This window comes from Anomaloglossus baeobatrachus, chromosome 6 (genome assembly GCF_048569485.1).
Source record: "Anomaloglossus baeobatrachus isolate aAnoBae1 chromosome 6, aAnoBae1.hap1, whole genome shotgun sequence".
Classification (NCBI taxonomy): domain Eukaryota; kingdom Metazoa; phylum Chordata; class Amphibia; order Anura; family Aromobatidae; genus Anomaloglossus; species Anomaloglossus baeobatrachus.
In genome coordinates this window covers 530,090,052-530,117,348 of record NC_134358.1, presented here as the reverse complement: position 1 = coordinate 530,117,348, position 27,297 = coordinate 530,090,052, and the positions used below count along the sequence as shown (strand labels likewise).

General features: G+C 45.2%; 1 protein-coding gene across 3 annotated transcripts in view; it reads left to right on the top strand.

Annotated features, from left to right (window-relative positions):
- Nucleotides 1–27,297, top strand: part of KIAA1217 (KIAA1217 ortholog) — a 979,280-nt gene that overhangs the window by 554,701 nt on the left and 397,282 nt on the right. For all 3 annotated transcript variants that reach the window (XM_075315563.1, XM_075315555.1, XM_075315558.1), the window contains exon 2: nt 8,675–8,952. In XM_075315563.1, coding sequence (XP_075171678.1) covers nt 8,675–8,952 — 278 coding nt within the window. The remainder of the gene's footprint in view (nt 1–8,674; nt 8,953–27,297) is intronic.

The following is a 27,297-nucleotide window of genomic DNA, read 5'->3' as shown; positions in this document are numbered from 1 at the left end:
GGACATTTCCCTTAGGTTCTGTCTTGAGGGAGAATGTGATCCAATGAGGACAAGTCCATGGGGACATTTCCCTTAGGTTCTGTCTTGAGGGAGAATGTGATCCAATGAGGACAGTCCATGGGGACATTTCCCTTAGGTTCTGTCTTGAGGGAGAATGTGATCCAATGAGGACAGTCCATGGGGACATTTCCCTTAGGTTCTGTCTTGAGGGAGAATGTGATCCAATGAGGACAGTCCATGGGGACATTTCCCTTAGGTTCTGTCTTGAGGGAGAATGTGATCCAATGAGGACAGTCCATGGGGACATTTCCCTTAGGTTCTGTCTTGAGGGAGAATGTGATCCAATGAGGACAGTCCATGGGGACATTTCCCTTAGGTTCTGTCTTGAAGAAGAATGTGATCCAATGAGGACAGTCCATGGGGACATTTCCCTTAGGTTCTGTCTTGAGGGAGAATGTGATCCAATTAGGACAGTCCATGGGGACATTTCCCTTAGGTTCTGTCTTGAGGGAGAATGTGATCCAATGAGGACAGTCCATGGGGACATTTCCCTTAGGTTCTGTCTTGAGGGAGAATGTGATCCAATGAGGACAGTCCATGGGGACATTTCCCTTAGGTTCTGTCTTGAGGGAGAATGTGATCCAATGAGGACAGTCCATGGGGACATTTCCCTTAGGTTCTGTCTTGAGGGAGAATGTGATCCAATTAGGACAGTCCATGGGGACATTTCCCTTAGGTTCTGTCTTGAGGGAGAATGTGATCCAATGAGGACAGTCCATGGGGACATTTCCCTTAGGTTCTCTCTTGAGGGAGAATGTGATCCAATGAGGACAGTCCATGGGGACATTTCCCTTAGGTTCTGTCTTGAGGGAGAATGTGATCCAATGAGGACAGTCCATGGGGACATTTCCCTTAGGTTCTGTCTTGAAGAAGAATGTGATCCAATGAGGACAGTCCATGGGGACATTTCCCTTAGGTTATGTCATGAAGGAGAATGTGATGGTGTCCAGTGTAATAAATTACATAGAGCACAAATAAAGCAATAAAGCAGATATCACCAGTGCTATCTCCTCGTGACCTGATCTATGCATTTCGTATCTACCTATCTATATCGGACCAGATGCTGGATGTGTTTTTGGCCATGGTATATAGGCCTAGGGCGCTGAAATAAATCTTTGCCTTGGATAAAGGAAAGTCTTTCTACAGCTTTGCATAATGGGCCACATTCACGTTCTGTATTTTTCACCCCCTCTTGGTTTTGTCTTACAAATACTGATGTAAAATACTGACGAAATACTGAACGTATGAACATGGCCTTGTCACAAGGAGATTTTTGCAGGCATGGCCAACTGTCATGGCGGTATAAGGATCTATGCAAACTACAGGGTCTGGCACTCTACCTGCTAACTTCTCTGAGGTGTGTGATGAATGCAGGGAGACGCAGGTGTCGACCCACAGACAATAGGTAGGCTAGCAAGAGTTAATCGCTGCTTGTTAGTCTCTTTGATCACATGCTGTGGGGGAGCCAATCACGTTTGCTCCTCTCCTATATATGCTGGTTGGACTATTCCATTAATGCCAGCTATAGTTTATCTATACTCGTCTGGTGAAGTGAAAAGAAGAAGAAAAATTCAGCTCACCGATCTTACTGATCACCGCTGTCTGTCCGGAGCCAGCGCACGGAAGGCTCGGCTGCCAAGTTCAGGTACAGGAAAAGAACATGACTAAGACTATGTGTCGAAACGTATAGTTCAATGGGGTCCTAACATCCACCTTTTTTTCCTTGCTGACCTCTTTGTATATCTATATTTTTAATGGAATTACCCTAATAAATGTGGAAATATTTTAACCAATGATCTGTGGAACGCGCTGGACACTTCTTTCCCCGGTCTGGTGAAGTGGTGTGATCCAAACTTACTGGTGGTAGTTCTGCATTATTGCGGCAAGTAATTGTGGGGATAACCCTTGTTGTTTTTTTGTTGCTGCCTTCCTACTCTTGCTTTTCTCCTTGGTCTTTTACTGTTTACGTTAGTGAATTTGCAGTGTGTTGCTTTTCCCCTTTCTGTTTTAATCTCTGTTACCATCACATTCCTTCCCCTTAATTTCCTGGTGGGAAGGTAACAGATTGGAGCTGGTCAGGAGAATAGCCAGGCATGGGACTAGGACATCTCCACCATTAGGAGTAACCTTAAAGTTAGAGATAGCCGAAAGTTCCCTAGCATAAGTGGGTTGTGAGGTGAGGAACAGGGCAAATATTAATATGCTTTCCATAGAATAGGTTAGAATAGAATTTTTGACTACTTTATAGAAGAGGACTTAGTTTCCTTAATTCATTTTATACCGTATATTAAAAAATAAATCCAATTCGGCTACAAGTGTGTTTAATGCATTGAAGTAAGCCACAGCAAACAAAGAGTGTAGTAAGGAGAATTAGTGGTGAATTTATAGCCTCTTGGAAGGCTTCCAGCCCGGGATATATTTGGAGCTGGGGGACTCACTTACTTGTTTTGTTTCCAGCAACTTTACTTGTGATTTGGAAACGATGTGGAATGTGGCCGCGATTCTGTGCGGGATAAATACTTCACCATGTTTTCCCTTAGGGTCACATAACATCATTTCATGGAGAAATAACCTATTGTTGACATTCTGCACCAATGCTGTCCAAGTCTTTCTGCTGCGGGAGGCAAATTCCTATTAACTATGTGTCTGCTGGCCATGTGGTCTACAAAATATAATGGGAATATGGGAATATTCGGGAATGTGCAGTCATAAAATTAGCTTTGTTGGCTCCGGTTGAGAAAGCTTTTCTGTTATATGGGATTTATCACATTGATTTCTAGTTCTATTGTATTAATAGAGTAGGGTAAAATGTGTGTCTATGAAGCTTGGGTGACTATGTGACAAAACTAGAACTTTTTTAAAAAAACCTACCATATTCACAAAAAGTCATATTAGTGTTTTCCTTAATCACACCATGCAAGACTCATCCCAGTGTTATAGTCACGCTGGTTCAGGGGGTGACTGGATGGGAACCCCTGCACTGACCATCAGACTAAATGCACCCTGAGCTTTCTCTCAACCCAGAGGTACATTAGATGGTAGTGAGGTCTGAGCCACCAGACTGTCCCTATCTCCTGTCCAAGGCCCTGATGTAACAACCTCCACACGCGCCGCCCAGGGGATGGGGTCGCACTCATTTCCAAGAGAGACGACCATGACAGTTATACCAACTAGATGGCCATCTAACAATGTCTTATGTATCATGTAATGTTGTTTTACTTGTGTGTCCATAAATCCACTGCCTCTGATATTCTAAAGTCTTATTTCATAAATGGGTAAAATTGCAAAGTGCTCGAGATAACAAGCAACTTTGAAATGTTTCTCTCTTTAAACATCCTCTCTGAAAATCCCTCCCTTCTTGAGAACAATTGTATAGTTTACCGTTTGTTGCCTAAAGTACCAGCCACCGGCGCAGTCTAGTAGTAGTTTCCTGTTTTGCAGGAAAGGAGTGCAGCACTTACAAGCTATTTTCTATAGAACTTGGAAGTGCTGCTCTTAAGTTTGCCTGATCACTGGATTCAGCCAGTGTCCGTATTCCTGCACTCCTCCAATACTGCAGAGGAAAAATTGTCTCTGCTTGCAGTATCAGAAAGCTCACAGTTCAGGACAGCTGTACAACCTTGCCATTGAACTGTAAATCAATCATTACTGCACAGCAGGGCGGAAGACAGAAGGCAAGGAAGTGACCCACTCCTTAAAGGAGTTTTCCCACGAACAAAGTCAATCTTAAAGTTCATTTTAATCAATGGATTGTGGAATGATAATAATTTCTACAATTGGATGTGTTTAAAAAAATGTTCCTGTGCTGAGATCTTATACAGTGCCTTGCGAAAGTATTTGACCCCCTTGAATTTTTCAACCTTTTCCCACATTTCAGGCTTCAAACATAAAGATGAAACTTTTAATGTTCTGGTGAAGAATCAACAACAAGTGGGACACAATTGTGAAGTTGAACGAAATTTATTGCTTATTTTAAACTTTTGTAAAAAAGAATAAACTGAAAATTGGGGCGTGCAATATTATTCATCCCCTTTACTTTCAGTGTAGCAAACTCACTCCAGAAGTTCATTGAGGATTTCTGAATAATCCAATGTTGTCCTAAATGACTGATGATGATAAATATAAGCCATCTGTGTGTAATCAAGTCTCTGTATAAATGCACCTGCTCTGTGATAGTCTCAGTGTTCTGTTTAAAGCACAGATAGCATCATGAAGACCAAGGAACACAACAGGCAGGTCCGTGATACTGTTGTGGAGAAATTTAAAGCTAGATTTGGTTACAAAAAGATTTCCAAAACTTTAAACATCCCAAGAAGCACTGTGCAAGCGATCATATTAAAATGGAAGGAGTGTCATACCACTGCAAATCTACCAAGACCCGGCCGTCCATCCAAACTTTCATTTCAAACAAGGAGAAGACTGATCAGAGATGCAGCCAAGAGGCCCATGATCAGTCTGGATGATCTGCAGAGATCTACAGCTGAGGTGGGAGAGTCTGTCCATAGGACAACAATCAGTCGTACACTGCACAAATCTGGCCTTTATAGAAGAGTGGCAAGAAGAAAGCTATTTCTCAAAGATATCCATAAAAAGTGTAATTTAAAGTTTGCCACAAGCCGCCTGGGAGACACCAGACATGTGGAAGAAGGTGCTCTGGTCAGATGAAACCAAAATTGAACTTTTTGGGCACAATGCCAAACGATATGTTTGGCATAAAAGCAACACAGCTCACCACCCTGAACACACCATCCCCACTGTCAATCATGGTGGTGGCAGCATCATGGTTTGGGCCTGCTTTTCTTCAGCAGGGACAGGGAAGGCGGTTAAAATTGATGGGAAGATAGATGGAGCCAAATACAGGACCATTCTTGAAGAAAACCTATTGGAGTCTGCAAAAGACCTGAGACTGGGACAGAGATTTGTCTTCCAATAAGACAATGATCCCAAACAAAGCCAAATCTACAATGGAATGGTTCACAAATAAACATATCCAGGTGTTAGAATGGCCAAGTCACAGTCCAGACCTGAATCCAATCGAGAATCTGTGGAAAGAGCTGAAAACTGCTGTTCACAATCGCTCTCCATCCAACCTCACTCCGCTCCAGCTGTTTACAAAGGAAGAATGGGCAAGAATTTCAGTCTCTCGATGTGCAAAACTGATAGACACATACCCCAAGCGACTGCAGCTGTAATCGCAGCAAAAGGTGGCGCTACAAAGTATTAACTTAAAGGGGATGAATAATATTGCACGCTCCAATTTTCAGTTTATTGTTTTTTATAAAAGTTTAAAATAACCAATAAATATCGTTAACCTTCACTATTGTGTCCCAGTTGTTGTTGATTCTTCACCAGAACATTAACATTTTTATGTTTGTTTGAAGCCTGAAATGTGGGAAAAGGTTGAAAATTCAAAGGGGCCGAATACTTTTGCAAGGCACTGTATATGTGTCCCTGCTGTGTACTGTGTAATGGTCGTGTCTGACCGTACAAGGACATGGTCAGATCATACCACAGCTCCTGGGCAGGGGAGGACGCAAAAGAAAGTATACAGACATTATAGCACCTTGTCGTAGCTGCTGGTTTCTGTAAGGAAATATATTTCCCTGTTTGTTTTTAACAAATATTTTACCTAAAAGAATAATTTTTGATCCATTGCTGTCCTGTCTTTATACTTTTTTACTTCCTCCTCTGCCCAGGAGATATGATATGATCATATTGATTAAAATAACATTTGTTTGTGGGATAACCCTTTTAAAGGGGCTGACCATTACTTTAGACAAGCACTGTACTAAATATTTGTTTTCCCAAATTCTTCTGTATCCTTAGCTGCTCCCCTGATTACATCATTCCTGGCCGGAAATCCCCTGACTTCCTCTCATGTCACAGAAGACTCTCCCTGAATTACCAGGCTGTGAAATCTGATGGGTGGGCGGAGTTTGCTGTGTGGGTTGGTGGGGCTCCACTCAACAGAGCTCACACTGCTCCTGTGCATGCTGCTGAAATCATGGCCATTCCTGCATGCAAAGCTCACCCACGGTGACACAGCTAAAGCAAGTAATGTCCCCATCCTGGTCCCCTCCTTTATTAATATCTCCATCCTGGTTCCCTTCTTATAGTAATGTCCCCGTCCTAGTCCACTTCTTGTAATAATGTCCCCATCCTGGTCCCCTTTTTATAGTAATGTCCCCATCATGGTCCCCTTCTTGTAGTAATGACCCCCATCCTGGTCTACATCTTGTAGTAATGACCCCCATCCTGGTCCCCATCTTGAAGTAGTGACCCCCATCCTGGTCCTCATCTTGTAGTAATGTCCCCATCCTGGTTCCTATCTTGTAGTAATATCCCCATCTTTTAGGATCTCCCCATCCTAGTCCCCATATTGTAGTAATGACCCCCATCCTGGTCCCAATCTTGAAGTAATGACCCCCATCCTGGTCCTCATTTTGTAGTAATGTCCCCATCCTGGTCCCCATCTTGTAGTAATATCCCCCATCTTTTAGTAATCTCCCCATCCTAGTCCCCATATTGTAGTAATGTCCCCGTCCTGGTCTCCTTCTTATAGTAATGTCCCCATCCTGGTCCACTTCTTGTAGTAATATCCCCCATCTTTTAGTAATCTCTCCATCCTAGTCACCATATTGTAGTAATGACCCCCATCCTGGTCCCAATCTTGAAGTAATGACCCCCATCCTGGTCCTCATTTTGTAGTAATGTCCCCATCCTGGTCCCCATCTTGTAGTAATATCCCCCATCTTTTAGTAATCTCCCCATCCTAGTCCCCATATTGTAGTAATGTCCCCATCCTGGTTCCTATCTTGTAGTAATATCCCCATCTTTTAGGATCTCCCCATCCTAGTCCCCATATTGTAGTAATGTCCCCGTCCTGGTCTCCTTCTTATAGTAATGTCCCCATCCTGGTCCACTTCTTGTAGTAATATCCCCCATCTTTTAGTAATCTCCCCATCCTAGTCACCATATTGTAGTAATGACCCCCATCCTGGTCCCCATCTTGAAGTAATGACCCCCATCCTGGTCCTCATTTTGTAGTAATGTCCCCATCCTGGTCCCCATTTTGTAGTAATATCCCCCATCTTTTAGTAATCTCCCCATTTTTGTCCCCATATTGTAGTAATGACCTCCATCCTGGTCCACAGTTTGTAGTAATGATCCCATCATGGTCATCATCTTGTAGTAATGACCCCTATCCTGGTCCCCATCTTGAAGTAATGTCCCCCCTCCTGGTCTTCATCTTGTAGTAATTATTATTATTTATTATTATAGCGCCATTTATTCCATGGCGCTTTACAAGTGAAAGAGGGTATACGTACAACAATCATTAACAGTACAGAACAGACTGGTATAGGAGGAATGTCCCCATCCTGGTTCCCATCTTGTAGTAATGTCCCCATCTTTTAGTATCTCCCCATCCTAGTCCCCATATTGTAGTAATGTACCCATCCTGGTCTCCATATTGTAGTAATGACCTCAGCCTGGTCCCCATCTTGTAGCAATGTACTCATCCTGGTCCTCATATTGTATTAATGTCCCCATCTTGAGGTAATATCCCCGTCTTGTAGTAATGTCCCCTATTGGGCCACTGTAAACTTACACATTAAAAAAATATTCTTCTCACCTGTCCTTTGTTTCCATGGCGTTCTTTTTAATTCACAGCCAGGGCTGCACATGGCAGTAACATCATATGCTACTGCGCTGGCATGCCAACATCATCTGCTGGCCTCTGATTGCCTGGTGCCTGGTATTGGTATTGCGGTGCAGCGAAATGGTCTCCGTGCTGCGATACATTTTAATTGAATGTGCGTCAAGAGATGCATATGCTGTCAAAATGAAGCGCTGACGTTGACAGCTCTCTGAACCAGGCCACAATCATAAAGGGGCCTGTGGCTCAAATTAATCAACCTCAAGGGTTGTATTTGGCCTGCGGGCCGCATGTCTGAGACCCCTGGAGTAGGTGATGATCTTATTTGCCATTTAGATATATGGGAATTGTTAAAGGAATCTGTCAACAGGTTTGGTTTTTTTTTGTGTAATCTGAGGGCAGCATGAGGTTGGGACTGAGACACTGATTTCATTGCTGTGTCACTAATAAAGGGTGCTTTACACGCTGCGACATCGCTAGCGATCTCGTTAGCAATGTGACACGCCAGATCGCATCTGCGATCTGGCGTGTCACATCGCTAACGAGATCGCTAGCGATGTCTCAGCGTGTAAAGCACCCTTTAGGCTGTGTGCTGTTGTTTAAATTCAGTAAGTGTTTTATCAGCAGTAGATTATCACTACCAGGACTAGGCACTCGCATGACCTCTGGTCCAACTAATCAGGGGTGTGGGTGGGGTCACCTTTCTGAGCTCGGCTACATGCTACATCTAAAAACTCTCATAGTGTTACAACTGTGGCACCCAGTAAACTAAGTGATACATAGTTGGATTAAGGGTCTCTTTTCCATCATTATGCTGCTCTGTGATTGTCTGCAGTGGTCATGTGGATGATTTATGTGACATAATCACTGCAGAATTTAAGTTTTTTGTACAGATTATGCAATATTTCTTTTTGCATAAAATATTGTAACATATTTGATATTTTTAATATTTTTCAGGTCAGACAAAAAGTTCATTTGGAGGCTCATTAGATGATACAGAATGTCGTCAGTCAAAGGAGAATCTGTCTAATGGAAACAGTCATAACCCACCCAAAGGAGGGCGGAATATTCCCAGGAGACACACAGTAGGAGGACCACGCAGTTCGAAAGAAATCTTGGGAATGCAGTCTTCAGACATGGACAGGAAGAGGGAAGCCTTTTTGGAGCACCTCAAATACAAATACCCTCATCACGCCACTGCAATAATGGGTCACCAAGAACGTCTGAGAGATCAGGTATGCCATAGTACGGTAGACTCCAGGGCGACTTAACGAACACTTTCTCTATGTGATCAGATCTTAGTTGACATCCGCAGTAAATTATTATTATTTAGGGCCGTGAAGGGGTCTTTGATTTATTGTGATCCTCCAGGTCGTCTTGTCTTCTCTTTGGGTCTTCAGGCTTCTCAGTGATGTTTTCTTGATTTCCGTGACGGCATCGATCCATCTTGTTGCCAGTGATAAATACATGGCATCTAAAAGGCTGAAAACTGATGATTCCGAAATCTCAGAAAAGTGGCTTCATCCCCATTGCGTGCTTCATTGTGTAAGCATGGATGAGCTCTTGCAGTTGTATCATACAGTATATGGATGCAAAACATGGCGTACAAGAGTTAATATAAATGTATTACCATATACAATAATGTAATTTCAGCAAAAAGTGTCAGGGCAGCATGAAGTAGGGGCTGAGACACTGATTTCAGGCATAAGTCACTTATTAGGGTTTGTGTTGTGGTTTAAAAACAATGTGTTTCATCAGCAGTAGATTATCACTACCTGAACTAGGTGCTTGTGATGCGCCCACAGGGTCTGGGGTTACCCGGTTACCCGTTACCGGGCCACGGTTCTTCTCCTGAGTCGCCGCGGTGGCCTTGCCCGGTTCCAAGACCCAAGCGGTGTCAATAAAGATGATGGGATGGGGATGATGGGGGTAGTTATTCGTGACAGCACCTGTGGTGCGTAGCCGATTATTAGCCACCGCTGCGGGAGGTCTTTCTCTGCTGGGGCGGATGGTGACGCAGCTTGGGTGTTACAGCCCTCCACAGGCAGAGCTAGGCCCCAGAGAGGATGATGGTGGTAGTAGTATATGGCGCCGGAGCGCAGGGGCGATGGCGCCGGTAGAAATGGGATGACATGGAGGGTGCATTTCAAGGTCTTTACTCACTGAAAACACGCTGCCGTTGGAGTATCGAGCTTCACTGTGATGGGCTTCAGCCGATCCCGGATACTTCGGAGGTCGTGGCTGGTGTTTCCCTATGTGCGTCTCCTTTCGACGGTTTCCCTCCACCACAGCTCCTGGGCCGTGGAACGGGTCACGGGTGCCTTCTGCACTCCCCTCAAACCCTGGGATCCCTCTTCTTTCTTAAGAACCTGGGTCAAGCCTCCAGCTCCAGACCACGGGCCTGAAACTGTTTCTGCTTATCTCCTCCTGAGTGCGACTTGGCGCTTGCTGCGTCTGGAACCGAATACCTGTTGAGTGTGATGGCTCCTAACTACCCCTGTTGGAGCCCCGCTTCCCGAGTTCCTGAACTAGTGGGCAAGAGGTCACATACGTCATGATGGCCACCCCAGCACCTACTCTAGCCCAGTCCTAGTGGAAGAGTTCCCGTGTTATGTGATGGTTGAGTGTGTTGTTGGTGGTTTACCAGTGACGAGCACCTCTGTATCCAAGATGAATACCGCACCTTGGGTGAGGTGCAGTACCCTGTGGCACCTGAAGCCGCAGGGGCGCCACAATTGAATGAGCTCTGGTCCAACCACTCCCCCAGCACTGATTAGCAGCTTACTGTCAATATAAAAGGTATACAGAAATTTGCTAATCAGGGGTGTGGGTGGGGTCACCTTTCTGAGCTCGACTGCATGCTACATCTAAAAACTCTGATAGTGTTACAACTGTGGCACCCAGTAAACTAAGTGATACATAGTAACCTAATATGTTTAGATGGGAACAAATATGTTATAGCTAGAGGCATTGCACCTGTAGGAACTGAATATCATCAGACCATAGGACAGCAGGATAATTAGGAGGTGGTGCAATGTCATTGTAATGGAAGATCATTTATTTTACATTGTATCTTCTTCTTTGACTGGAATTTAAAGAATACGTACACATTTGTTCATATGTTATAGTCTCTGCCCATTACTCATTGATTGGTGTAGTTCAGGTCCTGAGAGCTTCACCGATCGCTAAAAACCAAGGGGCAAAAGTGTAAGCAAAGCCATGTATGAATCCATAGACTACAAAAACACATAGCTGCACTCTAGAATGCTAACAATGAATAAGGGAACTCTGATATTGCATTATTGCTATAGGAATATATGAAAAAAGAGATACTTAGCTTATGTATTGGCCAATGCATGTGAGCCCGATAACCACGACAAGGTGACCCTAACTTGAAATGCCTCTATCTGGGTTAAAAATCTACATGTCTGTGCGGATAGAATCCAGCTATAAAGGAAGGTGGACACAGCCTGATTATATGGAAGATTGCTCAGTCAGAATCCAGGCTGTGTCCACCTTTTCTTATAGCTGAAGCATTTCTGCCCAGACATATAGGTTTTTTAACCCAGATAGAGGCATTTCAAGTTGTATTTCTTCTTTAATCACCATTTGATTTTTTTAAGATAATTAGATTTCGACCAACTTGGTTCTTCCTCCCTATCTGTGATTCCTCGGCCTCTCCACCTGCCTATAATTTCCCGTCCTCTACCTGCCTGTGATTCCTTGGCCCCCTCCACCTCCTCTGGTCTATGAATGATCTGCCTCCTCTGTTTGAAATCTCAGCAGTGACCTATCATTTGCAGACTGGAGGAACAGGAGAATCACAGACAGGGAGAAGAAGTCCTAATTAGTAGAAATCTTCAAATGCTGATTAGAGAAGAACCACAAAGTGCATTTAATCACCAAAGATATCAATTTAATCAGTAATACAGCACCATTACAGCCATGTCTGTACTGTTATATTACAAAATTGTGCTTAAGCTGCTTAAAATGTTGCAAAATATATGATAAACTTGTAACTGTGCAGAAAAAACCTGTGGATACTGGACATTTTATAACATTTTTGTAAAAGTGGGCGAAGGCTACCTGAGAGACTGCAGCTGACAAATTAAAATGGGATAAATTTTGACAGAAATGTACTCCAGTGTTATGGGTGACAGACAGTCATGTGGTTTCTGGCCATAGAAGGTCACAGTGTCTGGCTGCACAGAATGCTTCCTGACTTTCCATTGTTCCTGCTGTCAGTATTCATTGGTATAGGTAGCTTTCCTGCTGTGTTCATCTCTCTCCCTTTTGGAACCAGCAGGCGCTCGCCTTCCACCCAGCTGCTGATCATCAGTATTCCCTTGCTGTTTAAATACCCCTTCCTTCCTTGGACTGGTGATATTTTCAGTTCCTTCAAGCCTCGGTTGCAAGCAGGAGGCTTGTACTCCTTTGTGGTATTGTTGCTGAAAACTCTGCTAAACTCCTACCTGAGTTATCTAATAATAAGTTGTTCATGCGTTTTGCCCCTGTGTGTCACCCTTGTGTTTTCTATAGTGTTTAGTGGGGTTGACAAAGATCTCATCCCATCCATTTCCTATTCAGGGCCCAGCACTAGGGATATCTAGGGTCAGGTATCTGGCTCGGCGCATAGGTGCAATATCTATCTAGAAGGGTGAGGGACCCAGGGCCCAGAGGTAGGCTTGGTCAGGGGTCACCATCTTCCCCTTCCCTAGACACAGGGTTTCCCTTCCCTTTTGCCGTTTGCTTGGTACTTCACCATACCTAGCGTGACAACCAGTCCTTATAGTGCCCATTTGGCAGCTGAAAAATGTGCCAAATTCATTACAAGGCGCACAGATTTTTGGTGCACGACATACGATGAACTGGGGCCTATATGTTTAGATATGGACCAAGAGAAAATCACCATTGACTATACGCAGGGGTTTGAGTGCTGTTTTGCAGCAGTTGCGTGATTTGTTGCTCATCACAAGTGGCAGCCATTATTGGGGTCAGGATGACTCGTGTTCTCCTGCCACTGTAGCACCATCTCACGCTCTAGATGCCGCTATAATGTAACACCAATATACGGTATATAGAACAATATATAGATTATTAAGGTTTTGGCAATCTGAATATCCAGTATTATCGTTTTTCCAGGCAAGTGATGCATTTCAGTCCGCCAGCACATTGATATGCTAAGCAGCCGAGGCAGCTGGGAATATAATGATATTAATATTTGTGAAGAATAATGGAGTGTACTTTCCTAATCTGCTGTTTTATAAGATTTGTTTGTAACGAGTGCATACAGAAATGTGACGCTTTGTTAATAATCCTGTTTTCTGAATTTAGATTGGGATTGCTTTTGATGTTTTATTTATTGCTCAGCCGTCGCTTCTGCAGATCCTCCGCCTGGTAATCACACGTGCGTTATTCACTGACCGTCCGCCGCTTCAGCTGAGAAACACAAGGGGATGAGCAGTCTATGGAAATGGAGTTTCACCATAGTACAAGGAAAAGTTTTGCAACTTTCTTATGTGAACTTTTTCATTACATCGCATATTTACCATTTCTGAAAACTGTGGGTATTGGAATGAATCAAATTGTTCCTGGTAGTGCATCCCAGAAAATTGGCGCAGCTCGTGAGAAGTTGGAGACAGAATTGGGAGGTTCAGATTATAGAGGATGTTAGTCTTAGGTCATTAGCGGATCGGAGGGCATGTGTAGGGTGATAGAGATGAGGGAGAAGATCTAGGTTGGTGCAGAACTGTGGATAAATTTGTGGGTGAGAGTGATAGTTTATCGGACTGTAGTGGATGGGCAACCAGTGCAATGACTGGAACAGGGTAAGAAGCATTGGTGTAGTGGCTGGAGAGGAATATGATCCTAGCTGCTGCATTCAGGATGGATTGGAAAATTTGTTATCTCAGTGTTTGCGGAGGTTTCCTCCAAGTTCTCTGGTTTAGTACCACTCTCTAAAAACATACTAATAGAGAATTTAGATTGTGAGCCCCAATGGGAACAGTGATGATGATGACCGTTCTTGTGTTATCTGTTGAAGAGTCCTCTGGCATAACTTATCTCCAGTGAGAACTAAAGTTGGAAATCCAACTTGCCAATGCTTGTCTTCCCCGACATCTGTCAAGAAGAGGTCAGGAAGCCCCCTGAAAATAACCCAAAAATAAGCCCTTTATTGATTTTACAGGGGGTATGCTTGAAATATAAGCCTTAGTTACAGTCAGTCGGCATTATAGGAAATCAATTGGGCACATTTTCAGGGCCCCCACTCTCTTAGGGGCCGCCAGCATTTCTATTTCGAGGTTCACACTGCTTAAAAATCGTTACACCGATCCTGCTGATATCGGTGATTGTGACCAATTTTAGTCTAATGTGTAAGGGGGTGTTAACGGGGGGTTTCCCATAAACAAAGTTAATTTTAAAGTTATTTTAATAAATAGATCTTGGAATAATTCCACAATTGGATATGCTTAACAAAAATGTTCCTGTGCTGAGATAATCTTATATACGTGTCCCTGCTGTGTACTGTGTAATGGCCGTGCCTGACCGTACAGGAACATGGTCTGATCATACCACAGCTTCTGGGCTGGGGAGTAAGCAAAAGAGAGTATACAGACATTACAGCATGGGATCATATTTTATTCTTTTTGTGAGGTAAAGCATTTCTATCACTGGGTCCTTCTGCCAAATCACACAATCAACAGAGCGAGAGATGATTGAACAATAAAAAGAACATTTATTCCAAGCAAAATCAGAAAGTCCATCAAATAATCCACCTCACAGAGGGTAAAGTAGTCCAGTAATGGGATAAATGTCCCGGAGATCAATCCTGATCCTCCAGCAGTCCTTTTCCAGGGAAATCGGGGTTTCTCAATGGCTCTCTGAGGTGCTGCCTGTAGCCGCTGCTTCTCCCCCAGAGGATGAATCTTCCTGCTTGTCTCTTGTCCTTCCCAGCCTGACTGAATAATCCTCCAGGTAAGCAGAGAGTTTGGGTGGATTCCAGGCCCCCTCCCCCACACCTAGGGACAGAAGCACTGCAGGGGGGTTATAAAACTGCAGACAAAACAAATAATACATTGAATGGACAGAGCACCTTTCCTAAAATACGAACCTACACAACATGATACACAACCTACCATATCCCACCATCACAATTATCTCATAGCAATAATAATTTGCGATTCTGTGCTTAATGTCTCTATACTTTTTTACTTCCTCCCTTGCCCTGGAAATGTGGTATGATCAGACCATGTCCCTGTACGGTCAGACACAGCCATTACACAGTACACAGCAGGGACACATATATAAGATTATCTTAGCGCAGGAACATTTTTTCTAAACACATCCAATTATGGAAATTATTATTATTCCAAGATCTATTGATTAAAATGAACTTTAAAATTAACTTTGTTTATGGGAAAACCCCTTTAACACTAGAAGTCCCAGAGAGGGGTCATTTAACATTCTACCATTGGAACCCTATGGAGCTCGAAATTCCTGGGACTTCTAGTGTTAAGGTGCGCGATCTGTAAAGGTAACAGTTAAAACAATATTCTAATTAATTTCCAAAGTCCAATTACAGATATCTGCAGCGCTCTCTCCCATTCCCATATTGCACAGTGGATGCAGATACACGGGCCGAGCCTCGGATTTCTTCTGCAGTAATATTTAAAATTTTATGTCTGATTTGCATTATGCAATTTCCAAAATGTATCTGTCTTTCCTTTTTATATTTTCTTTTTTTTGTATCTACTCCAAAAAATACACACAGTAAACAGCATGAAAACTAAAAACAGCATAGGATAGGGGAGTCCCGCATGTGCGGAGGAGCCGTCAGCAGTGATTCAGGCTATCCACATACGGAAAGCTGAGAGGACGGCCTCTGTAATTGTACACAGAGGTCACACTAAATATAAAGAGCGCACAACACATTCCACACCTCGTCCAATCGGAAATATCGGCTGCTAATTATTAACCCTCGCATGGAACTCTCTCTAGATTTGCTCAGAAGTGTTTTCATGGCAGAAGGAATTGTGAGAGTCATTAAATCTCTTCTTCATAGGTTTGATCAATCCTTACAATAATGCAAAAAATAATGATATTGTTTTTACAGAATTCTAATGTTGATTCACCTGACTGTCATATGCATCGGTATATATCGGGCCATGTTTGCAGTATTTGCATCAGTTTTCTCCTCTGTAGGCTCTATAGTTGTTCTCTCTGACCTAATAGATGTAGATTGATGTCTACCATGACATGTGGAGACCTGTAATCCTACATTTCTATAGTGCATTTGTGTCGCCCAGGGTTATGGGGTACTCAGTGTATAACTGGGGAATATCACTTCGGTGGCCGTTGTCCGGTTCCGTGGGAATATTTACAGGGGATTGTTGAGTAAAGTTTATACGTGACGCCACTTGTGGGTTGTGGCTATGGGGATGAAGCCGCCGCTGCACAATGTCCACTACTGGGGCTGGCGTTGGTGGCAGCCTAGATCTTAGGCCCTCCGCAAGCAGGGCCGGGCCCCAGACGGTGATGTAACGGGCGTTGAAAGAAGGTAGGCCACACAAGGGAGTTTCAGTGTAACTGGTTCTTTTTACTCACTGCGAGCTGGTAACTGGTCACCCGAGGCCGGTTGGTCTTAACCGCAGGTCCCCGTAGTCCCAGAGCCGGTTTAGTGACCTGTTGGCTTCTTTCCCCTGCACCTGTCTTTGGTTGGTGGGTCCCCGTGGCGTAGAGCGGCTGGGGGTCCCCTCCTGGTAGTCTCTTACAGCAGTCCGTATGACGGTAGCGTGAACCCTGTGGGGTTGGAGTCCCCGGTTCTCCCTTTGCAGTCCCGAACTTCAAGGTCAGTGAGGTCCTTGATGGTCCCCTCACTGTGCAGATTTTATCAGGTCTGCCTGGAGCTTTTGCCTAACCTAGGGTCCTGTACCCTGTTGATGTGTAGTTCTGGGAGCACTCCACCGTACTCCACCGGCAACTAACCGCCTGGGCCCTCAGGTCACTGTTTACTCCCTGGACAGTCCGTCTGCTCACTTTCACCGTCTCTCCTCCACTGTCTGCACCTCTCACCTGGTCGTCTAGTGGACTGGAGTTTCTCCACCTCTAGGCGGCCATCCATTGGTCCAACCCTAGCCTGGTACCATTCTATGGGGGATAATTTGGGAAAAACAGGGATTATCTGGAGAGTTTGTGTGTTACCGGCACTGGTCTTCTGGGTCCATAGGGGGTAGGCCCTGAATCCTGGTGGGGATGCAGTACTTTGTAGCTCCCTGATGGCATCAGGAGCGCTACACATTTTATTATTATTATTATTATTATTATTATTATTAATAAGGCTCTGTTCACACTAGAAAAAGGATTTTTCTCAAGAAATTTCTTGAGAGTCTGAAAGATTAGCGCACTTGCAGTAAAAAAAACTCACCGAAAACAGAATGCGTTTTTACCGCGTTTTTGTTCATTTTTGATACTTTTTTTACGCGGTTTTGCCGCGTTTTTTTGCGGGTTGGTCCCTGCGTTTTTTCTTACCATTATCTATGGCAAAAAACGCAGGTACCTGCAGAAAAGAAGTGGCATGCACATTCTTTTTCTCAAGAAATTCTGAAGAAAGAATGCTCTTGAGAAAAAAACGCATCATGCGCACAGCTATTTTTTTCCCGTAGGTTTTGCTGGAGAATATCTGCAGAAAGGTTACTTACATCCATTTTTTCAAGAAATTTCTGCAGCAAAAACGCAAAAAAAAACAAAACTGCGAGTAAAAACGCAGTGTTTGAACAAGACCTAATAATAAATCTTTATTTCTATAACACCAACATATTCCAAGGCGCTTTAGAATTCTGGAGGATCATATACAAACAAGTAACAGTTATAGAAAATACAATAATTAGAGCAAAAAAGACAACCCTGCTCGTGAGAGCTTAGAATCTACAATAAGGTGGGGGGGGGGCAAGGTACAGGTGCTTATTTACAACGACAATCCAACCATCTCAGAGAAATGGGGGAAAGATGAAGGTTTCCTGGACCAGTCAGCCAGAACCTTGAGATGCATTTGGGTGCGGTGGAGTTTGATGGAGAGTTATGTTCTGATAGGTCATGGAGGGACTCTATGTGAATTTAATTTGGCTAGGGAGTGTGATAGGCCACCCTAAAAAGATGCCTTTTTAGGGAGCGTCTGAAGGGGAGTAAGTTGTGATTTGTCCTAGCTTCTTGGGGTAGAGCGTTCCAGATAATTTGTGCAGCTTGGGAGAAGTCTTGGATCCGGGAGTGGGAGGTTCGGATTAGTGTGGATGTTAGTCAAAAGTCATTTGCAGAGTGTAGGGAACAGGTAGGGTGATAGACAGAGAGGAGGGTGGAGATGTAGGGGGTGCCGCACTGTGGAGAGCTTTGTGGGTGAGCATTTTCAAAAGCAGCAACATGGAGGACAATGTACATTAGTACTGAGCAGTGTAATTGGGAATCCAGCTCTGCAGTGAAATAGAAAACTGCGGCAAGATGTAACGCTTGTAACTACCTTATGGTGTCGCATGAAGGATAGTCAGGAGAGCCGGAGTCTGGTAACAGGAGGTCATATATAATCATAATGGGTAAACAGAGATGTAGTCAGGTCACAATACCAGAAGAGCACGTAGTAAATAAAGGGAGCAAACAAAGACGAAGTCAGATAATGGTCCGGGTTCAAGACAGGAATACACAACAGGAATAGGAAGCAGGCAGAGAAGAAGTCCAGCAACAGTCCGGGGTAAGACTACCAAGATCAGGATACTAGAAGACACACAAACTACAGCAGAGCCAGAGAATACAACTGGCAAAGTCCCGGGGAGCATGCTCAGTAAAGAGGCCTGAGCAATTACCTGGAAGATGGAACAGCGGAGTAACCAGCACCTCCCAGAACCAACCTGGACTCCAGTATAGTGACCAATCAGCTAGTTCATTATCAAGAATGGTACCGCATAGCATCTTTAAAGGCAAGATGCTCTGCACAAGAAATGGACACATTGCGAGATCTGTAAGTGCCGCAGAGCATCTCTGAAGGCAAGATGCTCTGCACAAGGACTGGACACACTGCCAGATTTGTAAGCACCGCAGAGCATGCTCTGCACAGAGAAGTGTGACACAAGATCTGTATGAGTCTCCATTTGCCTCTTCTCTTACTGTGCTCCTTTCTTCCCTTCCTTTTTGTATAGAATTACTGTGAACCTGTCATGTGAAAAAAAAACCGCGATATGGTGCTAATCTGCAGCTTAATAGCATTTGGAACCTGCCTGGCGCCTGGATTTCAAGCCTCGCTACTGGGAGGAGAATAACTTTCTTTTCCTCCTGGCAGATGCCGGGCAGGTTCCAAACGCTATTTTTTTTTTCACATAACAGGTTTAAAGGGAATCTGTCAGCAGGTTTTTGCCACCTAATCTGAGAGCAGCATATTGTAAAGAGAGAGACCCTGATTCCAGTGATGTGTCACTTACTGGGCTGCTTAGTGTTGTTTTGATAAAATCACTATTTAAAGGGAACCTGTCATCAGAAATTTAGCTATAAACCTAAAAGTTTCCCCCTGTGCAGCTCGTGGGCTGCATTCTAGAAAGGTTCCTGTACTTTTTGTGGCCCCTTTTAAACCAAATTAAATACTTTATAAACTTGTACCTTTTGCTATGTAAATTTTGTAAATCGTCCATGGGGGCGGGCTCTCTGCTGACCGTTGCTGTTCCTCCAGCACATTGACGCCGTCCCCCCACGCTCCATTTCGTACATCAGGACGCCGCCCACTGCGCCCGAGGTGCCGCCCACGCCAGGATTGCTGGTGACGTGTGTCACAAGCACGAGATTATGGGCGGCGCTGTGATTGCATCGCAAGTGCCCGCCCATAATCACGTGGACGCGCTTTCCCCCACTGCCTCCAGCGTTCTGCGCAAGCGCTCACCGGCCAAATGACCCGACGTCACCTCCTTCCCATCTTACCCTGCAGCAGGGCAAGATGGGAAAGAGGTGACGTCGGGTCATCTGGCCAGCAAGCGCTTGCGCAGAACGCTGGAGGAAGAGGGGAAAGTGCGGTCACGAGGTTATGGGCGGCACTTGCTGATGACACTCACAGCGCCGCCCATAACCTCGTGCCTGCGCAAAACGTCACCAGCGGTCACACGTGCACACAGTGCACAGTCCCGCTACAGTCGCACAGCGCATGCGCGGGACCACGGGCGCCTAGGGGCGGCGTCCTGAGATATGAAATTCAGCGTTGGGGGGGCGGCGTAAATCTGCTGGAGGAACAGCAACGGTCACCAGAGAGCCCGCTCCCATGGACGATTTACAAAATTTACATAGCAAAAGGTACAAGTTTATAAAGTATTTAATTTGGTTTAAAAGGGGCCACAAAAAGTACAGGAACCTTTCTAGAATGCAGCCCAGGAGCTGCAGAGGGGGAAACGTTTAGGTTTAAAGCAAAATTTCTGATGACAGGTTCCCTTTAATAAGCAGTAGATTATCATTAGAGGACTTGGCGTGCTGCATGTAGTCCAGCATATTCATGAGCTCTGTATAACCGCTAGATCTGCTGCAGAGAAAACATTGATTTTATCAAAATGACAGCAAACAGCTCAGTAAGTGACACATCGCTGGAATCAGAGTCTCTGTCTCTACATTATGCTTCCTTCAGATGGGCGAGCAAAACCCTGGTGACAAATTCCCTTTAAAAAGGCAGCTGTAAACTACTATCTTATTAACCTGGCGGTCCATCTGATTTGGACCAACATAGATTGTAGGAGTTTGTCAGAGTAAATGATGAGTTCTGGTGGCAGGAAGGGGATAAGAAGTGGCTCATAAGTGGAGACATAAGTGGAGAATGTAGTTGTTTTTTTTTATAAGGTATATCGTAAAGTTTCTAACATTCACTTGCACTATTCATTTATGCAAAGTTTGTGGAAATAACAGTGACCGCTGAAAAAGAACCATTGGCCGCATGAAACGCACAGACTCATTATAGAAGTGTATGTACAAATATGGCATTAAAGGGGTTTACCCCACAAATAAAGTTAATGTTAATGTTCATTTTAATCAATAGATCTTGGAATAATAATAATTTCCACAATTGGATGTGTTTAAAAAAAACAATGTTCCTGTGCTGAGATAATCTTATATATGTTTGTCTGCTATGTGCTGTGTAATGGCCGTGTCTGACCGTACAGGAACATGGTTCGATCATGCCACAGCTCCTGGAAGGGGAGGACGCAAAAGAGCTTATACAAACATTACAGTATGGGATCCCAGCTGATTCTTTTTGTGAGGTAAAATATTTTTCTGCCTGTTATAAATTATGTTTTACCTCAAAGAAAGGACAGCACAGCATCAAAAATAATTCTTTTTTTGAGGTAAAACATAATTTATAACAGGCAGAAAAATATTTTACCTCACAAAAAGAATCAGTTGTGATCCCGTACTGTAATGTTTATATTCTCTCTTTTGCATCCTCCCCAGCCCAGGAGATGTGGTATGATCAGACCATGTCCCTGTACGTTCAGACACAGCCATTACACAGTACACAGCAGGGACACATATATAAGATTATCTCAACACAGGAGCATTTTTATTAAACACATCCAATTGTGGAACTTATTATTATTCCAAGATCTATTGATTAAAATTAATTTTGTTTGTGGGGGAAACCCCTTTAATTCAGAACAAACGTAATTTAAAAAACAAGGTGGACAGTGGGATAGGAGTCCTGACACAGGAAGAAGAGTCCACTGGGCGTCTCCCTTTGGCTTCTCCCTACCTGACTTGGCTTGAGTGACAGGTCTCTCCCTATAATTCATTTTCTCAGTTTCAAACTCTCCCAGACCATCTGTTGTGTGACGACGGGATACTTCAGACAGATTTACATTAAGGAGAAGGAGATGGTGTATGGAAAGATTGTCATCTGTAAAAGGGGGACATTCAAAAAAATATTGTCACAAAATCAGCCACATATCAGCTTCTAAAAATGGCAAGTGTGACACAAACAGGTAGAATGAAACAGATCTGGGCAGAGAGAAGTTGGATCTTCTCCCAGATTCCTCACCACTTGTCTGGCTCATTTCTGTTTCCGTGACCTCTGAGATCCGGGGATGTCACGTCAACGTCCTGGTTGACCTGACATCACTGCGGCCGGCCCCAGTCTCCCTGAGTGACTGGGTTGTTGGCAGAGTTTCGCCACTCGACATAGCCCAGCATCGCTCCTGCTTGTAGCACCCTGCAGTGAAGGAGAGAGCAGGGAAATGCTGGGCTGGAAGTTGACATCACTGGATCTCAGAGGTCACGAAGCCCTGGGGGTCACTTCATGGGGGATGAGCGGACCGCAGTAAAATTGACTGAACAAGATATTTTGAAAAAGCCTTCCCTATCAGTTTTACAGGGATGTGATCACTATTGCAGAGGAGTGGCCCACCTGGGAACCTGTCACCACTTTTTTTGGCTATAAGCTGCGACCACCACCATCGGGCTCTTATATACAGCATTCTAACGTGCTGTATATAAGAGCCCAGGCCGGGGGTATAACATAAAAAACACTTTAGAATACTTACCTAACGGTCGCGCAGTGGGCCTTATGGGCGTCTCCGTTGTCCGGTGCCGGCGCCGCCTCTTTTGTCTATCTTTGTGCTCCTTCTTCTCTAGCCGCGGTGCATGACGGGTCCGACGTCATCCACACTCGCCGGCATTCAGGTCCTGAGCAGGGCAGATCAAAGTATTGTAGTGCCTGTGCAAGACCGGCGAGTGTGTATGATGTAGCCGCGTCATGCACACAGGCTTCAGAAGAAGGACGAAGATGGCCGAAAGAGGCGGCGCCGGCACCGGACAATGGAGACGCCCATAAGGCCCACCGTGCGACCGTTAGGTAAGTATTATAAAGTGTTTGTTATGTTCTCACAGCGGCCTGGGCTCTTATATACAGCATGTTAGAATGCTTTATATAAGAGCCCGGTGTTGGTGGCTGCTTATAGGGCAAAAAAGTGGTGACAGGTTCCCTTTAAGGCTAAGTTCACATGTCCTGTAGTCATCTATTAGAACGGATCTGTTGGAAAATTGATTTCTGCCGGATCCTTTTTTTTTTTTTTAAATGGGAGTCTATGGACAACGGATCTGTTAACGGATTGCTATTTAGCCATTTGTTATACTTTCATTTGTAAAGGATCAATTGTTTTCTTATAAATGGACGATATATAGCAATCCGTTAACGGATCTGATGTCTATAGACTCCAAGTGCTAAAATTGGATCCGGCCAACATCCGTTATTTAACAATGCACGAAAAAAGTTGTGTTTCCACAACTTTTTTGCAAACTGATCTCTAAAGGGTGCTTTACACGCTGCGACATCGCTAACGATATATCGTCGGGTTCACGGTGGTTGTGACGCACATCCGGCGCTGTTAGTGACATCGCAGCGTGTTACAGCTAGAAGCAACGATCGCAAAAACGGCAAAAATCGTTGACATGTCGCTCCTTTTCATAATATCGTTGGTGGTGTATGCCGCTGATTGTTCGTCCTTCCTGCGGCGTCACACATCGCTATGTGTGACACCGCAGGAACGACGAACATCTCCTTACCTGCGTCCACTGGCAATAAGGAAGGAAGGAGGTGGGTGGGATATTCCGGCCGCTCATCTCTACCCCTCCGCTTCTATTGGACGGCCGTTTTGTGACGTCACTATGACGCCGAACGTCCCTCCCCCTTGAAGGAGGAATTGTTCGGCAGCAACAGCGACGTCGCAGAACAGGTAAGTGCGTGTGACGCTGCTGTAGTGATATTGTTCGCTATGGCAGCGATCACCACATATCGCACCAACGACGGGGGCGGGTGCTATCGCTCCCGATGTTGCAGCGTGTAAAGCACCCTTAAGGCTACAGCACGTGTGACCCCAGCCTGACAATGCTGGCTATAGGGCACTTCTGGAGCTGGCGCTCGTAGTTTCACATCAGTACAGATTGCATGATCACCCACACAAGGAGGGCCACCCTGCTCAGATACCTCTCCACATCCCAGGCTCTCATATCCAGATCCTGAAATCCAACCCAGTCTCCCACGTATTATGACTGAGTCTGGCCCTGTTATTACCAGGAACACATACTAATCCCTCACTATAGCACAACTCGCATTGAGTGATAACACCTGGAGCATTATTGCATCATCTGTGCTGACATGAACTGACTGCTATACCTGGTAACGTTACTTATTGATCCTAATAATGACCTGAGCTTGATACATTTTACCAAGGGGTTCCTATACCCGTCACTACGTTTGTAGCAAACGTTTGATCCACAGGGACAATACTGGAAGTACTAGTACATTATACTACTTGCATTCACATCAACATACTACTACGCCTGAGCCCATTACAGTCAAAGTCAGACACATTGACCACTGGGTCCTCATACCCGTATTAGGGCCTTGGCCATAACCCTGTCTGCAGGATCACCCTGTATATTTCATAATCTGCGAGTTATATGCATTAGATTCTGCTCTGTGCAGGCCAATACCCTTTTTCAAATTCTCATCATCTTTGTCTAATTGGATGCTGGCGTAGATGGTCAGATTGTCCGACCAGATGAAGGCTTGAAAGCCGAAACGTTGTCTTGAGGTGGACTTTCTACTATGTAATTTTTTTTTTTTTCTCACAATAAAAGAAAGAATAAGATCAAGATTATTGAACTTTTGTCTGTTTTTCTCGTGGGAAACCATACAGTGTGCCGGGGTTCATATTTTTCTTGACATCAGTACAGGACTGTGCACTTTGATACCTGGTAATGAGACGTCTTACACAAGAGGTTTTAAAAACTGTTTGGTTCTTTCACAAATTATCACAGAGATTGCAAAATACTATGTAATCTCATTCCATTGACAGGTTACATTCATGCATTTGTACTTGAAGTAAGTGTGGCGCCCCTGAGGCTTCCGTCGCCACAGAGACATTGCACCCCATCCAGAGGTGTGATGTCCCATCCTAGGTAAGGAAAGGGGTACATGCCGATCCACAGACAAATCTGCACTACACCCATTGTTAGGTACACACAGGGACCGGGGATAGTGGCAGCTACCCCCCATGCTGCATGCTGGGAGGGGCCGTAAGTCCCATCCCTTCTCCCATAGGGTGGTAGCTTAGCAACTGGGGAGGTGGGAGGAGCCACCCGATAGAAGAGGAGTAAGGAAGGTCAAGTTAGTGTTGTGTTCAGTCAGAGGGAGAGAGAGAGGAGACAGCATGTAGCTGTGACAGAGAAAGAGAAAGAAACAGAGAAAGAAAGTGACACTTCCTGGTGAAGACCCTGGGACCCAGCTAGGTCCAGGTGACACCAAGCAGAACAGAAGGGATTCCAGGGCCACAAAGAGCTTTCAGGCTATTGGCTTGCTCCACAAGAAGATTGGGTGGAGGGATCAAGCTGCACACAGGGGACGGTCCCTAGAAACTGGAGGAGGAAAAGTCATCTCCAAAAGTAAAAACCGAGGTCCAGGGAAAGCTGCAAGCTCCCCGGGCCACAGCCCACTGCAGAACCTCTAGAAAGGGGGTAAACGACCGACAGGCAAGCCCCTGGCCCGGAGGCTGTAGTGGAGGCCGAGCCAGGTTCAGCCAACAAGGGCAAGGCTTGAGAAGTCAGCTGAAGAAAGGAACACAGAGGGGTGCACCGGCTTTTATTCCCAGATCTACCCGGGATCGGCGGAGGTCCCTGACAGTGGGTCCCAGCAGTCCAAAGGCACCAGTGTGCTATAGCCCAAGAACTGTGAGTAAACAACTTGAAACTGCACCCCCTGGTGTTGCCTCAGTTATTTATCTGCATAGACACTTACAAGCACCAACAGTGTCCCCAGGGCACCGCTCCACCTGTGGGGAGCAGTAACACCATTGCTGCCGTTCCATCACCCCGGAGGCCTCATACAGCAGCGGCGGCTTAATAGCCGCAAACCACAGGTGGCGTCACGAAAAACTATAAACTTTAATCACCCCCAACACTGCAGTCATATTAATTGACCCCGCCAGGGTACGGAGCCGGGCCCCGCCACTACTGACGACCCCCGGACTAGTCCGGCCCGGCACCGGGTGTCCCATAGCCCTGGGGTGGGCGAGTCATAAACGTTAGCTAAAATAGCTGAAATTTGTCAGAAATTACCATTTATTTTTAGGGACACTTTGGCTTGTGAATGAATGGGGTTATTGGCTGTCATTTGCTATGGAGTGAGTTTTATCAGATTTCTAATTGTTTCAAAATATTTTTGTTTACAGCTTTTAATTATCTCAAATCACACCCAACAAAATATTCCAGACCTAAAACCCCTTGTGGTGACAAGTGATGAGCGGGCACTACCATGCTCAGGTGCTCGGTACTCGTAACTAGTGATGAGTGGGCACTACCATGCTCGGGTGCTCGGTACTCGTAACTAGTGATGAGCGGGCACTACCATGCTCAGGTGCTCGGTACTCGTAACTAGTGATGAGTGGGCACTACCATGCTCGGGTGCTCGGTACTCGTAACTAGTGATGAGCGGCCACTACCATGCTCGGGTGGTCTGTACTCGTAACTAGTGATGAGGAGCACTACCATGCTCGGGTGCTCTGTACTCGTGACTAGTGATGAGGAGCACTACCATGCTCGGGTGCTCTGTACTCGTAACTAGTGATGAGCGGGCACTACCATGCTCGGGTGCTCAGTACTCGTAAGTAGTGATGAGCGGGCACTACCATGCTCAGGTGCTCAATACTCGTAACTAGTGATGAGTGGGCACTACCATGCTCGGGTGCTCGGTACTCGTAACTAGTGATGAGGAGCACTACCATGCTCGGGTGCTCGGTACTCGTGACTAGTGATGAGGAGCACTACCATGCTCGGGTGCTCTGTACTCGTAACTAGTGATGAGCGGGCACTACCATGCTCGGGTGCTCAGTACTCGTAAGTAGTGATGAGCGGGCACTACCATGCTCAGGTGCTCAATACTCGTAACTAGTGATGAGCGGGCACTACCATGCTCGGGTGCTCGGTACTCGTAACTAGTGATGAGGAGCACTACCATGCTCGGGTGCTCGGTACTCGTAACTAGTGATGAGCGGGCACTACCATGCTCAGGTGCTCGGTACTCGTAACTAGTGATGAGTGGGCACTACCATGCTCGGGTGCTCGGTACTCGTAACTAGTGATGAGCGGGCACTACCATGCTCGGGTGGTCTGTACTCGTAACTAGTGATGAGGAGCACTACCATGCTCGGGTGCTCTGTACTCGTAACTAGTGATGAGGAGCACTACCATGCTCGGGTGCTCAGTACTCGTAAGTAGTGATGAGCGGACACTACCATGCTCAGGTGCTCAATACTCGTAACTAGTGATGAGCAGGCACTACCATGCTCAGGTGCTCAGTACTCGTAACTAGTGATGAGCGGGCACTACCATGCTCGGGTGCTTAATACTCGTAACTAGTGATGAGTGAGCACTACCATGCTCAGGTGCTCAATACTCGTAACTATTGATGAGCGGGCACTACCATGCTCAGGTGCTCAGTACTCGTAACTAGTGATGAGCGGGCACTACCATGCTCAGGTGCTCAATACTCGTAACTAGTGATGAGCGGGCACTACCAT